Below are 18,753 nucleotides of genomic sequence, written 5' to 3' on the forward strand. Positions count from 1 at the left end.
TGCCATTATTATTAGCTTTCCTCTTTTCTCCAAATTTTTCCCAAAACATTTTTGTATGTTGACGATCATTTCCTACTCTGCTATTTAGGTCCCCAACAAGGACCAACTTTTCCTTTTTCATTTTGTCAGTTGCTTTCTCTAAAGCATGAAAGAATTCTTCCACTCTTCTACCTTAGTAGAACCTTCTGTGGGACCATAGGCACAAATAAGTCTCATTGTCCAGTTCCCCATTCTGATATTTGCCAACATCACTCTACTTGAGACTGCCTGCCATTCAAGAAGATGAGCCTCGTATTTAGTGTTGAATACTATGGCTTCTCCTTCTTTTCCTTGATTGTCATTACCTGAATATAACATTTTGTATTTATTGCTCAAAAAGATCTCACCAGTTTTTGTCTTTTTTGTTTCAGTCACCCCTATTATGTCGATCTGGTACTTATCTAATTCCTCAGCTAACTCTATTTCTTTGCCATTCAGATTTCTTATGTTGATAGTACTGATCTTTAACTGTGGTGATGTTGAGTTGGGGTGTGTTTCAGATTTGTTCCAGCAGCTGACTTTTCGCTGTTCACCCTGGTTTCTTTGGTGAAAACAACAGAGGCCTTGTTTAACCGGGTGACACCCCAGCCTGCATGAAATTCTGTCATGTTTTACCATCATTTCATATTTTGGTTTAAGCCAATAAGAATAGAATTTGGTGAGCTAAATCCAAAATTGCCAGCCCATCCTTGTTTTTTCAGTATCCAGGTAGATCCCAACAGGGTGCACCACGAGAAGGTGAGGAGTGGACATTAGGTCAATAGCCCCTGGTCGGTTCTCTGCATTCCTTTAAAGGCAATGTGGAGGTCTCCTCTCAGTTATATAGCTTTGACCCTTAAGCATCCCCAAGAAAAAAAAAATAAATAAATAAAATTAAATTAAATAAAATAAAAAAAATATATTTTTTTATTTTTTAAATTAAGAGGATGGTCTGAAAAGTTCTCTGCGTAACAATGAAAAAACGAATTATAATTTCCAAATTATTTTTATTTGTCAACATAATCTCCCTTAAGACTAATACATTTATTCCAACGATGTTCCAGCACCATTATCCCTTCCCTGTAGTGGTTCTCAGTAAGATCTACAAAATACCCCTCTACAGCTGCAATCACCTCTTGATTCAAAGAAAAACACTGACCAGTGAAGAAGAGTTTTAGTTTTGGGAAGAGATTGAAGTCAGAGCGAGCCAAATCTGGGGAATAGGATGGATGTTCCAACAATTCATAGTGCAGATCCCTTAATTTTCCCATTGCCAAAACAATTTTGTGGGTAGGTGCATTGTCCTGATGAAAGATGATTTTTTTCTTCTGCAAACCAGGTCTTTTCTCACAAATTTTTTCGTCTAGTCTGGTTAAAAGATCGGAATAATATTCCCCGGTTATTGTTTTACCCTTTTGAAGATAATTAATAAACAAAATGCCTTTAGCATCCCAAAACACCGATGCCATGACCTTTCCTGCCGATGGAATTGACTTTTTCTTCTTTGGTGCTGAACAACCAGCTTCTGTCTTCTGTTCTGTTTGGATTCTAGTGTGTAATTGTGAATCCAAGTCTCATCCATAGTAATAATTTGATGCACAAAATCAGTTTTATTCTTGTTAAAACGTTCCAACCACTGTTCAGAGATTTTCATGCACTTGCGCTTTTGATCTGCACTGGTCAGCAGAACAAAAATGCAAGTGCATTTTATCTGCTGTGAGCAAACGGCACCTATCTTGTGTAGAACTTTTTCATTTGCAATTCTTTATGTAAAATAGATTCTACATCTTCTTTTGAAATGGCTATAGTCTCAGCAATTTCATGCACTTTGACTCGCCGGTCATCCAATATCATATCATGCTTAATCAATGGTTTCTGTTGTTGTTACACTTTTTTAACATCCTTCATGTGGGATCATCTTGAAGGCTGGTACGGCCATGTTTCAACTCGGCAGCCCATTTTCTTAATTGTCAAAAACGAAGGAGAAGAGTGCCTATAAACTTTTATGAATTTCTTTTGGCGTTAAATCTTCTTTTACAAAGAATTTTATAACTGCACAATACTCAGTTTTATCTGTTTCAAGGGATACACTTTTGCTTCAGACAATTTTATAGAACAAACTATTCGATATAGTTCGCCCACCGATTAGAGGTCCCTCGACACTTCTGCGCATGTCAGAAAAAGGAGAATCCATTCCGATAATAGGGATGTAATAATAAACAAACTGAGTTTGTTTATTATTACAGGTAGGAAAATTTAGCTTTTCTTTTACGAACATTGCTGTTTTTAAAGTGTAACAATTTAGCTTGTATAACAGTTGGAAAAATGTATGTAGAGTGTTAATAATATTAAAAAAGGTATAGCATAAAACAAAAATTTAACTAAGTTTATTTTTAAGAAAGTTTTCTATAAAATAAAAATAATTATACAGAAAAACAGAAAACATTTCAAATGAACTTAGATATTCTAAACTTACAGTTGAGAGAACTGAGACACTTTAATGTCCTAAACTGATTAATTATTTATGACTTGTTGTGACTCTCAATAGCATGCAAAAAAAATACCATTGTCAAATTCTTTTAATCTTCAGAGTCATCTGAATCGGTATCCGAATCGCCATCACTTTCACTTAAACTGATCCCCAAAGGTTCGCACAATTCTTCGATAATTCCGTCTCTATCCCAATATATATTTTCCAATGAGGTGACATGAGAGCAATATTTTCCCCACTTTGAACTGTAATACTTTCAATCGCCTGTTCTGAAAGCTTAAAAAGTTTCGACATGTCAATATCCCCAGTTACATTGCGATGGCGAATGAAACTTTTCACTTCTGCCCAAACATACTCAATAGTATTAATATCGCAATGATTTGGTGGTAGCCTCAAAGCTAGAAATCCATGCTCTTTGAGCATCGTGTCGAATTTAAATAGTTTAGTTGTGGGAGAGTTTCTTTTGACAAAATTAAGCAATTCAATTTTTCGCATATCTGAGGAATGAGAAATGTTATTTGCAGAGAGCCAATCCATAAGAACTTGCGTCTTATTAGACCAATTTGGAACTTTGTTCAATCGAATAGAGTGATATGAAGCATTATTAATTATAACAACAGCATTTTTAGAAAGGTTTGGAATCAGTTTTTCTTCTGCCCACTTTTCGAAGATCGTAGAATTCATTTGCCTATGGTAATCTCCAATAGTTGAATTGGCTTTGTATAGTAAGTTGGAATTAGCTAAAAAACCCATTTCTCCACCCGCACACAAAATTATTATGCGCCGCGAGGCATTTCCGGTTTGTAGCACTACATATTCTTCTTTAGACTGCTAACATTTTCCATAAGTTAAATTACTATCAATCCAAGTTTCATCTAGATATACAATCGGTCTTTTCTCCTCCCTGAAACGTCTTATTGCTCTCAAATACTGCGTTCTACATAAAATAATGTCACTTCGCTCCATGATAAGTTTTCTGGGTCTTTTTAAAACAAAATCCGATTTCATGAAGTATTTTCCTTAAAGTTTCTCTTTTCCAAGAAAATTATTTTTTTCTTTAAGCACAGGAATCAATTTCGGAACAGTTGGCACTCTTTTCTCGACCATGTAAAATTCGTGAATAGTTCTTCTTATAACGTCTACATCAAAATCATTTAAAGCTACGGTTTCGATGGTTTTCTTTCTCTTGCGCTTTTTTTAGAAGATTTAAATTTTGGCTTACCTTCACCTTTTGATTCCCTACGAATTCTTTTAACAGTCGACCCCCGATACGCCCACAATTGCACTTGCACGTTTTATGACTTGAGAGAGGGGGAACAAGAAGACAGCCTTCTGACGATTCTTTTTCGCAGAATGTCAGCACATTATTCAATATTCTTTTGCAAGAGCTACGTGTAACAATAGAATTTGTTGACTGTACTGGATCCATCATACAAATTAATAATAAAAAAAAATGCAAAAAAGGAACAACAAAAATCAAGCTAGTACTAGTACAGCGACAGACAAGAAAGCACGTGATTTCGCATGTTGGCAACCAATTCGTACATCCTTCATTTCTTTCTCCCCTTCAGCATGAATTGACTATTCTTGGCACCAAGCCAAGAAGGGATCTATAAATGGTGGGCAAACTATAATATCACTTTCCTTTATATTATACTCATATACATAATGAATAGCAATGAAGATAAGATAGCACATAACCACCTAATTTGGCACTAAACCAACATCCTGTCCATCCTTCAATTCTAATTGCTGACTTATAAATTACGCTATATGGTGTTTTGCATAATGTCCTATTTCCATCATATAACTGAAGCATATTGAACAGCTCTTTGTTACATCCTACAATGAATTTTTTCCAGATCTATAAAATTGAAATTCAGATATTTTTTATTATTCCCATAATTTCTCATTTATCTGTCATAAATTTAAAAAAAAAAAAAAAAATATATATATATATATATATATATATATATATTTTTTTTTTTTTTTGACAGCTTCTGATTAGCTTAATCCAAGCTTGTTCTTCCTTTGCTTTCAAAAATTTTCTTAGCTTATTTTTGAGTGATAAGCATTTTCATTCAGTATCAAGATGGATATATAGGAAACACCAAGAAAAGATGAGGGACATTACATTACAAATACCCAAATCTGAAAGTTGGGTTTAGCAAAAGAACATTTAATCAAATACTATAGATTACAGATATTAGTTTTAAAGAAAATTAAAAACAAATGTACGGCATCAATAGCTTGATCATATTAAAAATGAAAATATTATTAAGGAACTGGACATCACAGAACAGAATTCAAGAATGTCGATCAGAGCTAATCTGAGATACTAGTGTGTCTGATAGAAGAAAGAGAGGACAAGACTTACAAACAGACCACGATATAAGTACATGGATGCAGTTAATAGTGCTTTAGAAAACAGAAATGTAACATCTGAATAATGATGAAGACCTAACAAATCTAAAAATTAATTTGGAAGAAAAACCTAAACAGAAGCTAGTCATAATGAAACTTAACTATGTTGATCTATTTCCTCTTGACGATACATACTGCCAGCCTGGCTGGCTAAGTGGTTAGCATATCCGCTCTCCAGCCAAAAGGCTGTGGGTTCGAATCCCGCCGTGGGCATGGATGTTTGTGATTGTCTGTGGAAATACTAGTAGTAGTAGTAGTCGGTAGTAGATGGTGTTGGTGTAGTTACGGTCAGTTGGTGGATTGAGTGGTAAAGATGGAGAGTTGAAGAGCAGGTGCCCTCCCTCGATGAGTCTTTGGACTCCTTGGAGGTGTCAAATTAAAAAATAAAAATATTAGGAAATGAAGATGATATATCAATTAAGATACCGAATGATCTGAAATGTGAATATCAAGGTACTAATAACTTTCAATATATGCAATATTATGATATTCTCTTCTCTTAAAATCGCTTTTCACAAGGATTTAATAATTCACGTGAATTATCAGTCATTCATTTTTTTACAACATATAAATTTAGTCAAAATGGAACAATAAAAATAGAAATCCATTCATTTCCCAAGAGATGGGAAGAACACATTTCATAGAGCAATTTATAAACTTTCTAAAAAAATCAAAGAATAACAAAATATAAGATTAATAAACTTTTAAATTATTATTACTTTGCATACCTTCACCATATCTTTCTGCCATAATAGGTACCAGACTATTATGCCGTCCAGCAACATAAACTTCACCTGGATCTAAGGTAACAAGATCTGCTCTGCCTGTATCTAGATAACTCATACAATGATCTTTATCTGCTGCTTGTTTGCATAATAAATGAAATTTGAAACTTCCGCTTTTTTTTATTGCTAGGGAAAAATCTTGACATTTTCGTTGTTCTGAATGGCTAACTGTACACCACGTTACTTGCTTATTTTGTTCTTGTGATAACCCTAAGGGAAAACAGAATATTAAAAATTCACATAGAATTAACTTTAAAAAAAAAAAAAAAAGTAAAACCAAGTTTTCATTTTCTTTATAAGTTAACAAGGTTTTCTTTCAAAGCAACTTTCTTGTAATAAATTATTATTATTAATAAACCTTTATGAAGCCAACAAACTCATCTAGGGAAATTTCACTCAACCAGTAAATATATTGCCTTTAAACTCATTTCACACACAGCATTTTCAACACATTCCACTCACCACTCTCCAATGAGAAAAGGCAATTTTTCACATCCTTCTGTACATTGCCTCTTGTAAAATCACTTCACTGACATAAATATCTCTACTGATTTATCACTTATCCACTCAACTCTACAATCTACATTGTCTCAATTAATCTCCACAATCACCAACATTGAAGACTCAGATTCCTGATATAGCCTTAGTGAATTACACATTGAAGTGATATAGTGATGGCACACTATATCACTTCAATGAAGTGATAAAGATATAGCACATTGAAGTGTTGTATTCTTTAATGTACATTTTGGCAAAACTAAATTTATGCTATGGTTCAACCCTGTTTTGAAGCTAAATTTTAATACAGCAATCCCTCGATTAGTGCGCCTAATGCGTTCTTAAAAACAGGTGCATTAATCGAATATAATAACCAATGGGAAAAAGTATAATTCTTTCCTCAAATTTCTTTTTTGAACCTTAATTTTTTTATAAAAGAATTAAGGCATGTCTCCGGGCCTAGTTAAAGGAAAACCATGAAGCTGAAAGACAATAAAACATATTCAGAATATAAATTTTATTATTCTACTTCTTAACAAAGAATTGAGCTAAAGCAGTTTGGCAAGCATTTTGTTTCTTTTTTCATACAACTGATAGTATGGCCCTATTGCCTCTTCTACTCCTCTACAAATTTTATTGCTTCTCTCTTCATCAGGGTCAGCCTCTAAGCATTGCTGCTTAAACACTTCGATTGTGCAAAAAATATTTTCAAATTGTTTCTGTGAAATCTCTTTTGGATGACTATCAGTGGTTAAATTTTCTTCATATTCTTCGGAATCTTCCAGCTGTGCATCTAAATTTAGCAGGTTGGAATCGCTCAATTCTTCAGAATGAGATTTAATTAACTCTTGGACGTTATCGTTGAAGGGGAGAATGAAGAACGTACGAATTGGTCGCCAACACGCGAAATCACGTACTTCATAGATAAAATTTCCCATCTGTTATACAAGCAAAATAGTTACCACTTTAAAAACTACAATGATCATAAAAGAGAAGTTAATAATCCGATGTGTAATAATAAACAACTTATCCCAGAAGAGGGATTGATTACCTATTATTGGAATGGATTCTCCTTTTTATGACATGCGCAGAAGTGTCGAAGAGTCTTGAATCTGTGGGCATACTATAGCAGACGACATAAATTTTGGTGGTAAAAATTTGGAACATAGTACTGTATAGATAGTGTACACAGAAGTAGTGTAGTATGCCATTAAAAATAACTTTGTAAAATGTTTTAAATCGGTAACTAAATTATTTCATTCTGGTGAGTGATTTTTTAAAATAGTTAGCCATAAAAATGTATAGATAGAAAATTTTTAAAATCTGTAACATTTATTTTTAATATGTGTATAGGTGCGCTAATCGAATTTGGGTATCGAAAAAAATGACACACTAATCGGGGGTGCATTAATCGAGGGATTAGTATACTAGAGGAATAGGGCAGGTTCGAGGTTTAGAGGTGCAGGAGAAGAGTGCGTTCCAGATGTTGAGTACTCTGAATGTCAGTAAAGCTGTGGGACTGGATGGTATTTCACCACGAGTTTTGAGAATGAGCTAAAGAACCGACAGCTCCTTTGACCTGGCCTTTCAATGAAAGTCTAGCCAAGGGAAAGGTGCCCAGGGAATGGAAGGAAGGTAAGATAGTGCCATTACATAAGGGTGGTAGCAGCCTGGAAGTGCCTAATTATAGGCCAGTTTGTGTGTCATTAGTAGTTAAGATCTTGGAGAAATTAGTGAGGGACCGTATACAGCACTGGGTAGATGAGGTTAATGTTATCTGTGAGAGTCAACATGGATTTGTGAAGAGGCGCTCTTGTTTTAGTAATATGCTAGCCTTTTATAATAAAGTTACAAGAGCAGTAGATGAGGGAAAGGCATATACTGCCATTTTCTTGGATTTAGAGAAGGCATTTGACAGGGTGCCACATGATAAGCTGATATTTAAGTTGCAGCACATGGGTCTGGATGTCAGTTGGTCATCAACTGGATTCAGGATTGGCTGTCTGGAAGGTATCAGAGAGTTGTGTATGGTGGGGCAGCTTCAAGGAGGCAGAGGGTTACAAGTGGGGTCCCACAGGGCTCAGTACTGGGATCTATACTGTTTAACCTTTATATCAATGACATTGTCAGTGGATTGCAAGGGGATAGTCAGTTGTTTGCGGATGATGTGAATCTGGGAAGGGTTATTAGTAATAGTGCAGATGTGGTAGCCCTGCCACATCTGCACTATTAAGAGGATTTGAATAAGCTAGACAAATGGCCAAATGAATGGGGATGTCAGTTTAATGCAATAAAATGTAAGGTCTTGAGGTTTGGGACACATCAATGGGATGCTGCATACTCTATTGGAGGAGCTATACTGGAGGAAGTAGGGGAGACAAGAGATCTGGGGTTGATGACTGATAGAAACCTGAAATTTAGGGGACATATTGCAAGGGTGGTGAAGGTAACATAGAGGATTGTTGCAATAATGAGAAGGACACTGATCAGCAGAGATAAAAGAGTATCATTCCACTGTATAAGACTCTGATCAGACCACACTTAGACTATTGTTCACAGATTTGGTCCCCAGGATTTGAAGGGGATAAATTAACTGTGGAAAGGGTACAAAGGCAGATAACAAAGATGGTTATGAGGATCGGCTGAGGGAATGTGAACTGCAGAGTTTGGCAGATAGAAGAAGGAGAGGTGATAAGATTGAGACTTTTAAGCTGTTAAGAGGTGGTTACAGGGTTGACACTGGGGAGTTCTTTTGCTTGGTTGAACAGCGTGAAGGAGTGATGACAAGGGGCCTTCCCTGGAAGTTAGGAAAGAAAACTGTGAGCAAGAGGGTGAGAAGTGGTTTCTTTGCATGGAGGGTGGCTGAACCATGGAATGCATTGCCTGGTAGAGTGGTGAGAGCGAGAACGGTCAATGAGTTTAAGGAGTGGTATGATAGACTTTGTGTTTCCTAAGAGGGACCTCCCATGATGAGTCTTGATAGACTTTGTATTTCCTAGGAAGGACCTCCCGCGATGAATCTTTTGACTTCATGGAGGCCTGAATAATAACAATAATAAAATAATAATAATTTCCGTGTAATGCTATCATAAATGATTTAACAAATTTCATTCAAACACATTGAAGGGGGAAAAAAAGTTAATACAAAACTTTACAACTGATATTTCTATAGCTTTATACTCGTTTCATCAGAAAACAGAGGGCTAAAGACGAGCAATAAAGATAATTCCAATCAGTTCAAAAAATCATTTAAAGTGAAAGCAGTAAATCTGCCTTGTTAAATTTGTATATTAATGATAAAGGAAAAGAGGGTGGGGGGGATATTCAGTTGTTTGCTAATAAGGATAATGCAAAATATAAGGATATGCACTTCAGGTTGTAAACATTATTATTATGGGCAACTCCAAGGAGTCCTTAGACTCATCGAGGGAGACCCTAACATCATGTCAAAAACAACTATTCGACATTCACACAGTATCTATCATACCTCGCCTTGAACTCATTCACAGTCATGGCACCTTATTCCACTCATGCACCACTCTCCAAGTAAAAAACCTAGCTCTAACAACCTTGCAAACTACGCTCTTGCCCAGCTTCCATGTATGGCCCCTAGTCCTCCCGTCACCAGTCCTATTCTCAAAAATATCTTCTGAATTAATCTTATAGAAACCCTTCAGTAATTTGAATGTCTCAATCATATCACCTCTCCTCTGCCTATCAACCAATTTTTGCAACCCACAAATCTTCAACCTGTTCTCATAAGGTTCATTCCATAGACCTGCTATCATCTTGGTCACTCGTCTCTGGATCCTCTCCACCTCCTTCCCATCAAGAAGAAATCCTGGTGCCCAAATGTGGGCACAATAGTCTAGATGGGGTCTTATCAAGGCTCGATACAGAGGAACAATAACCTGTTTATCTCTGCTTGTTCAAGTATTTTTCAGCAACCAAGTGATTTGATGAGCTGATTTAGCCACTTTTGCGATGTGCCCCCTAAACTTCGACTCTCTATCCACCAACACTCCCAAATCCTTGGCTTCGTCAATCTCCTGGAGTACGGTTCCACGAATGTGATATATACTGCTGCTAATCTTTTCACCCCAAAATGCATAACCTTACACTTTGCCACATTAAATTGACATCCATTCTCCTTAGCCCAGTCCTCCAAACTATCCAAATCATCTTGCAAAATTTTGATATCCTGTGCACTCACTATTGCTCTACCCAACTTTGCATCATCAGCAAACAAACGAACACTTCCTCTCAGATCCTTTCCTATATCGTTAATGAACAAATTGAAAAGTAGTGGTCGAAGAACAGAACCCTGCGGCACACCATTAGTCACAGGAGGTGGGCAGGATTCAGAAACAAGTGATCAAGCTGAAGGTATAGAAGGTGCATGGGTTGCAAACTTTAGTTGATATACTGTGTATCACAGTGATGGTGATAGATTACAGGAAACTGATGAGGTTGGGAACTTGGGGGTAATAGTAGACAGAGTTGGAGCTCCAAGGAAATATTGCAAAAGTTAAAATAGCTCAAAGGAGTACTTCAATGTTGAAAAACATGTTAACAAGAAAAGGAAGTTATTATTCTCTTTATAAAGCTATGATTCAGTTACATCTTTACTACTGTGATCAGGAGGTTGGGCAGGATTCAGAGACAAGTGATCAAACTGAAGGTATAGAAAGGTGCATGGATTGCAAACTTTAGTTGATAGGCAAAAAAAAAAAAAGAGGAGACATGATAGAAACCTATAAGATATTAAAAGGATTTTTTAAAATTGACACAATGGAAATTATTCAACACATCACAAATAGAGAGAACTAGGGATCACCACTGGTAATTACATAAATGTGATTAATAAGAGTGTGTGAACTATTTTTTTTTTAATGGAAAGTGGTGAGTAAGTGGAATGGATTACAAGTATTTTGTAAGTGCCCTGAGAGTGAATGAGTTTAAGGAGAGGTATGATAGGTTTTGTGTATATAAAAGTTAGTGTGGGTCTCCAATGATGAGACTCCAAACTTCATGGAGATACCCAGTATAATAAAATATAAAATAACAATAATAAAAGGATTAATTACATTTGGTTACAGTTTCTTTTGATAAAGAAACCATAACCAAACTCCAAAGTTTTCTTGGAAGACCGCTAAGAATTAATACTGCATGAGGTTAACAAGAGTGGTATTCCTTTACATCTTATTGTTAGTAAATATTTACTAAATGCTTGCCAAAATTAATTTATTATTATTAATGCACAGAAACCTCCATAGAGTCCTAAGACTAATCATGGGAGATGCAAACTATCCACACTATCTATCATGCCTCCTTGAAACCATTAACAGACAAAGCACTCATAACTGACTCAATCTATCCTCAAAGGGAGCATTCCACAGACTACTCACCATCTTGGTAACTCACCTGTGGATCCTCTCCACCACTGCCTCATCCCCAAGAAACCCAGGTGACCAGACCTGAGCAAAGTAATCCAGATGTGGTCATATCGAAGCTTTATAAAGAGGAATGATAACGCCCTTATCGCTGCTTGTTAGTGTATTCTTCAATAACCAAGTAATCATGTGGGCTATCCTGGCTACTTTAACAATATGCCTTCTAAACTTCAGCTCTCTACTACTACCATCTCCAGATCCCTGGCTTCAATTTTTTTGGAGTAGAGTTCCCTCGATGTGGTACACAGTGTGTAATCTTTGTATCTCAAAATGCAAAATTTGATACTTTTCCACATTAGACTGACATTCATTATGTTTTGCCCATCAGCCTATTTAAATCATCCTGCAAGCTCTCTACATCACCTTGATTAACTATTACCTTATCCAAGTTTGATTCATCAGCAAACAACTGAATATTTCCCGTATCATTTATGTACAAATTAAACAGCAGTGGTCCAAGCACAGAGCCCTGCAGCACATCACTAGTCACCTGCCTTCTCTGGAACTGGTGATATGGATAAAATAGTGGATGAACATATACTACTTTTTGGTATCTGTCCATCAGCCAGCCTTTTATCCATATCACCAATTTCATATCCATCCCCATTTGTTGCAGTTTGCATAACAGAGTTTTGCATGATACCACATGATTCCATGTGGTATCATGTCAAACACCTTTGCAAAATCCAGGATTATCATAGTGCAGCCATTCTCTTTATCCGACTCATCTGTCACTATTATAAAAAGTTAGATTACTAAGGCATAACTGACCCTTCATAAAGACATGCTGTCCCTCATCGAGTGTCATATTCTTATCCACCTGTTCCTGAATTCTCTTTTTTGACCAACTTTTCCAGTACTTTTACCACCACTTCTGAGATACTAATTGGTCTATAATTTACCACCACAGACTTAGATCCTTCTTTATGCAAAGGAATTATTTTGCCCTCCTACCCTCTTGGGACTCTGCCAGAGCTGAGACTTAAATTAAACCGCCTAGTCAAAGTCATTGCTAGTTCCCCTGCACGTTCTCATAAAGTGCGAGTCGATATCCCATCCAATCCCTTTAGATTCAGTAATATCCTATGTACCTCCACTTCAACCTCTGTTCTCACATTAACCCCCTGTCACCTCTGCCATAATAATATCTTCACTTGGTTGATATATCCTTACTCAGAATGAAAAACTCTAGGATTTCCTTTCACCTGTTCAGCTAGTCTGGTCACCTTTCTTACCTGATCCTTGTATTGTTCACGAGTTAGCTGGTCACCTTTCTCTTTATATACCCTCCACAATATTTTCTTTGTTTACAGCTCATGCTTAATGATACTACTCATCTAACCCCTATTCGATTTACTCTCCTGATCTTGGGTATACAGTATGCTACTGCTTCCTCCAGATACCCCTCAACTATCTTCTCCCCCTGCACTGTGAACATCCTTCCCTTGCAGAACTTTATGCTATGGTACTGTTTCAAGCTGCCTTCTAAGTGTATCATAATCACCTGCCTTGTAGTTCTACAATTTCATCAGTTGATAAACTTATCCTCTTTACATATAGAATGCTTCAGATTTATTTCAAAAATGACAAATTAATGCAAAATGACTTGGTGGGGAGCTTTGATGTGACATCATGATACCAACAAATTTTTATCTTTCAATTTTTAAAATAAAACATTTCCTCTGATATAATTAAGCTTACAGAATTTGCTATGCAATCTGGATATTTTATTTACACAGGAAAACATTATCAACAAGTTGAAGGAATAGCTATGAGCAGTCCAATCCCACTAAACCTCGATAATTTTTATACAGTTCATTCTGAACAAACAAATCTTTTGCCACCATATTTCCTTAACCTCATATTTATTCAGTATGTAGATGATTTTTCTCTGAAACAGTCAGTTCAGATATTTGCCATCTGAACTGGTTCAGGAAATAACCTCCAAAAGTTTCTTCATAAGCTCTACATCATCAATTACATTAAATTCATCTTTAAAGGATATCACTTTCCCTTTTGATTTTCACTTTTGACTGTCTCATTTGACATCTACCAAACAGGTCATTGAATTTTTCTGTTAAAAAACACCTATCTTCCCTAAAAGATATATTCTTGTGGCTCCCATCATCTATCTAATCAGAAGTTTAACATCATCATCAAGAAATGAACTCTTGCAAAATGAGGCTATATTAACACATGAACATGATCGATATATCCATATTGAAAAAAAAATATTGATTTTTTTTTTTATATATATCCTGTGATGAGTGTCCCATGGTCTGGAAATCTGGATATAGATGGGATATAGAAAATAAAACAGGTATCAAAGCAACTTCTCTCACAAGAATGAAGCATTAACAGAAATTCAGAACAACAGAAGAACAGTAATTACTAAAGTGAATAAAGAGAAAACCACCTATAATCTCTCTATTTAAGGATTATTTGAATGTTCAAATCAAAAGCCTTCACAGGCTCTATGTATGCGAGTTATTTTACCTGGCAAGGAAAAAAAATACAAACAAATTACTGGTATTTGATGGGTATTCCCTCTTCTCCCTTCTTGGGACAATTTTTATGTTAAGCCTTTTGATATCAAACTTTTAATCTGGCTGTGCTACTATGTAGATAACATATCTGCTTCTGGCCCCATGGGTAAGACACTTATAAATAAAAATAATAATAAATAATCAACTAACGCCTTTTATTCCCGTACAGGGAGTTTGCGAGCTGTTTAACTTATGGAGACTGATTGGGCAGTTCACTCTCCACTGGCAGCCAATCAGAGATATCTCGCCCAAAGCTATCACTAAGTTAATTGCAGTGAAGAGATGGCTAACAAGTGCCATCATCTCATAGTCCCTAATCCTAACACAATATTTTTAATGTCTGAAAATACTATGGGTTCGATGGTCGATTTTCTTGAGTTTAAGGGTGAAAAACCCAAGTTTCTGGGAGCAAAAAAACCCACCTGCCCGTGCCAGAGATCGACTAACTTGAGAACCAGTCGAAAAGAGGCTTAGAAAATGTTCCTCTAGTCGATTTGAACCCAAGTCTTCATTCGTGCGGTCAAGTACCATGAAGTGCAAATGCAGCATGCCTCCAAGGTGAACAGCCTCTAGTTGATGGAGTAATGTTGGTAAAGGAAGTCGGCAAGATGGATCTGTAACCTCAGGACAAGGATTAGCTCTGAGGACTGGGCTGGGGTCCGAAGTGGGCAAAACTGTCCAGTGATGGAACAGATGAGCTCAGACTAGGTTCGGATTTGGTTTGGTGGAAAGCCTCGTGGAATGCCTCAGCTACAAGATGTGCCAAATGCCTCACCTAGCATGACCATAGAGAGAAGAATGTCAAGTGCTACTCTTGATACATGACTTCTTATTCCCATCTTATCCTAACTTAAGCACCACCTTAAGTCTAACTTAATCTACCTTACATCTAGTAGCTATATTCCCGACTCTCCTTATTTGGGAACTTCAAGTATACATTTTGATTCATCTCACAGAGTAATTCATTAGTTGCAGGTTCATCCCATTAAGCCTACCAAACCAAATCCAACGAGAACATTATTCCCCGAGAGTCAGAAACGAATCTCCCTACAGTGTGCATGCATAGAGGCACAATGAGATTCTTTAAGGGCACTCCCACCTCTTCCAGACACAGCAATGTCGTCATCATTGGTCTTAAAATTTCCTGTGATGGGCACACAGGTAGACCAGGGCAGGCAACCAACTCCATGTTTCAAAGAGTAGCATCGGCATTCTCTGTACGATTGTCCCCTTAAGGCCGTCCCAGACCTGGTCTTCCACAGGATTTTCAAATGCAGGCTTAAGAACTGATGGAACCAGGGCTCAATCCACCACATCTATCTCAAGGAGAGTAATGTTTACTCCCACCAATTACCAGCAGACTTGATTGATATTCTTTCACTTAAACATTTATGCCAGAAAACACATTGGAGGCAACACCTCTCAAGCAAATTACTTTGTTTTAGACGGTCGGATTCCCCTGGTCCATGCCAGATGGGCCATCAGGCACACTGCGCAGCTGAGGCATTCCATGAAAAGGCACCGATGCTGGTCTGGGTGCAACTGTTCCATCACTAGACAGTTTCTCTCAGTCCTGGTGCAGTGCCATTCATGCTTCGTACCCCAACCAGACCGGTCCTGTCCTCAGAGCCAATCTTGTCCCAAGGTTATATGATCTGTCTTGCCGACTTCCCTTACCTACACTGTTCTATTGACTAGAGGCTGTTCACCTTGGAGAACTGCTGCAGATATGGGTACAGTCCAAGTACCCAAGGATCAGTACTTGGTCCATTGTTGTTCAATGTTTACATTAATGACACAGAGGACATACAGCTATTTGCTCATAATGCAAGGAGAGGTAGGGCAATTAGAAATGCAACCAACCAGAGCAGTGATATGAGAGACCCTACGAACTTCTCAAAGGGTCATACAAGGATACCAGTAGATGGAATTTTATGGAAGGTGGAGATAAGGCAGAAAAAGGTTGGGAGATAGATTTTCTCTCTCATAGTGTGGTGTGTAATTGGAATGGCTTGCCTTTGGAGGTAGTGGATGCAGACACTGTGAATGAGTTCAAGAGAACGTAAAACGGGGCGCGATATGTAGCCTCGCTCGACAAGTCCATATCTCATTGGTGGTCTCTTGTAGCGGTAGTAATAACAATAATAATAGAATTCGCGTTCAACTCCAAAACTTGTTATATAGTTAACGGACCACTAATTTTATACGGAAGAGTAATGCAAACGACTGGAACTTGCCTGACACCACATAAAAATTTCCCAAGAGTTAACAGAATTCTTATCCGCAATACAAATTTCTGGACATAGAAAATCCAGTACGTATATTCGGATACAGAACTCTCCAAACATATATTGGGTGGAACTGTAAACTGTGAACACAAATACTAACATACACAAGTTAGAGGTAAGGCTTTTGTATAATAAATGCACAACAATCAAATTTAATTTACTTTTTATTCCTAATTTATGATTTAAACTTACCTGTCAAACATAAAATACTTAAAATTATTCCTTGAAAAACGAAATGCAACACCAAAAACTTCATATTTTCCACTATATAGCAAAGACAGTAATACTGGTGCTGCCATCTAACTTAAAATGTTTGACAGTGATCTGAAAAACGAAGAATTTCATCATCTTCGACAAACGAAGTCTAATGTCATTGGATATAAGAATCCATTGTAGACTGTGCCGGCTCTATGGGTTCTGGCGCCCAGGTGCAAATTTAATTTGAGCGTCCTTTACTTTTTTTAAAAAAATGTAGTTAAAATTTAAAGGTTGAAAGCTCAAAACACATATTTTTATGTAAAGTCGTGTACTTTGAAAAATACATATATCAAAAATACAGCAAAAATCGCAAAACATAAAAAAATGCAGACAGAATTACAAATACATATGCTTGCCGATTACTGGGCTATAAGCTATTATAACTAGAGATGTACAAACCAGAAAAATTGCACAATGATAAGAATAATTTAATTTTTAATGGAAATAGAAATCTATGAAAAATTAAATTATTTAAAGGTTTACTTTTCTTGATTTTTATGGAAGCAAATGATACAAAATTTCACTTGTTTCTAGTTTCTCGCAGATATCACCTGATATTGCTATCATTGACAGTCAAACCAGTCTATCTTGTGAAATATTAGATCTCAGATATGTCTTAATTAGCTTCAATCTTGAAAATAATCGTTCGCCACTTCCCAGTGAAACTGGAAGTGTCAAAAATATTCGAAGCGAAATTGTTAAATTAAAAAAGATGCTATCTAAATTATTTGCAATATTTTCAGTGGGTGTAAGCTGTCACTATCCTGTATGATATCCTTTAGAATTTGTATCCCATTATATAATTCTGTGGCACAAATATTCTTTTAAAGTGACTTGACAAGGGATCAAACCTTTCATTCAAAGAATTAATAATAGTGTCCACAACTGGAAGAAAAAAATCTACTTTTAAAGGTATATTGCGGATCAACTGGCGCTTAATCCGAACATTTATAACAGAACAATCTTTTCTTACGTCTGCATAATATATTGCTTTTGAACTCAGGAGACATTTCTAAATCTAACCCTTTTGCCGATTCAAGTATAGCATTAAAATCTTCATCCCATCTAAATTCTTCAGTAAAGTCGATTAGATTATTTAGGGCGTTTATAGATTCACTTAAATTTGTGTTTGGATTTTGAAGCATTTTACTCACTACATTGATCCTGCACAAAAGTCATATCAGATTATAGGTGAACACCAAATCCATAACCTTTAATTTTCAAAAGTAATGTTTTTGCTTCACATTTTGTGCGATTGTAGTTAACTTGAATATTATCATAAATTTCCACAAAATAATCTAAAACTTCTCCAGTGTTTATCTAAGCTCCATCTAGTATCCGATAAAATTTTAAGTGCAATTTTAGTGTACTTTTTCAGTCCATCCCATCATTGAGTCCTAAAGAAATTATAAATTCCTTGTATAGCGCTAAAAAATTCAATGTTTCAGTATTAATTTGAGCAGGATCAGCGCGATCACCAAATTTAATTGTGTGTGTGTATGCGTGCGTGCGTGCGTGCGTGCAGTACACGGGACAGTGTTTCCGAACGCCGCTGTTTTCCTCTTTCCTCGCATGTTCGTTCCGTAAATGTATCCTTCTCTCCGCAAATTTTTTAATATCTAAATTTAAATCTTTTAATTTCTCTAAGAGATACGTGGAAAAACTCTCAGACTTTTTGAGAAATTTAGTAAGCTGCCCTTTCTGTACATCTTTTTCAAGTTCTTTTGCCGCTTTTATTTTTTTATTTGCAGCTCCGGATAATTATTTTTTCGTCTCCATTATGCCTAGAGATATTCTGAAATAAAAAAATCTATTCAAAAAAAAAATTCGGTAAGACATAAAAATTAAATGTTAAAAAATGAAAATAAATGCTTAAAGAAAAACATAAATTTTTTGCGGATTTGTACAGGCTTAGGTATGATTTGGAATCTACTTACTGCAGTATGAAGTAGCTATACATTCACTATGTTCAGCAATCAAAAGTTCGATGAT

At 36.3% G+C, this 18,753-nt stretch overlaps 1 protein-coding gene across 1 annotated transcript in view; it reads right to left on the reverse strand.

The window, feature by feature from the left end:
- Nucleotides 1-16,760, reverse strand: part of Tsf2 (transferrin 2) — a 174,784-nt gene extending 158,024 nt beyond the window's left edge. Inside the window, exons 1-2 of the mRNA XM_090392385.1 lie at nt 16,696-16,760; nt 5,662-5,928 (exon numbers count right to left, since the gene is read on the reverse strand). Coding sequence (XP_090248511.1) covers nt 5,662-5,928; nt 16,696-16,759 — 331 coding nt within the window. The 5' untranslated portion in view covers nt 16,760. The remainder of the gene's footprint in view (nt 1-5,661; nt 5,929-16,695) is intronic.
- Nucleotides 16,761-18,753: the final 1,993 nt, after the last annotated feature.

Source organism: Typopeltis vanoorti, chromosome 5, assembly GCF_054136105.1.
Source record: "Typopeltis vanoorti isolate ZY-2024b chromosome 5, IOZ_Tvanoo_1.0, whole genome shotgun sequence".
NCBI classification, from domain to species: domain Eukaryota; kingdom Metazoa; phylum Arthropoda; class Arachnida; order Uropygi; family Thelyphonidae; genus Typopeltis; species Typopeltis vanoorti.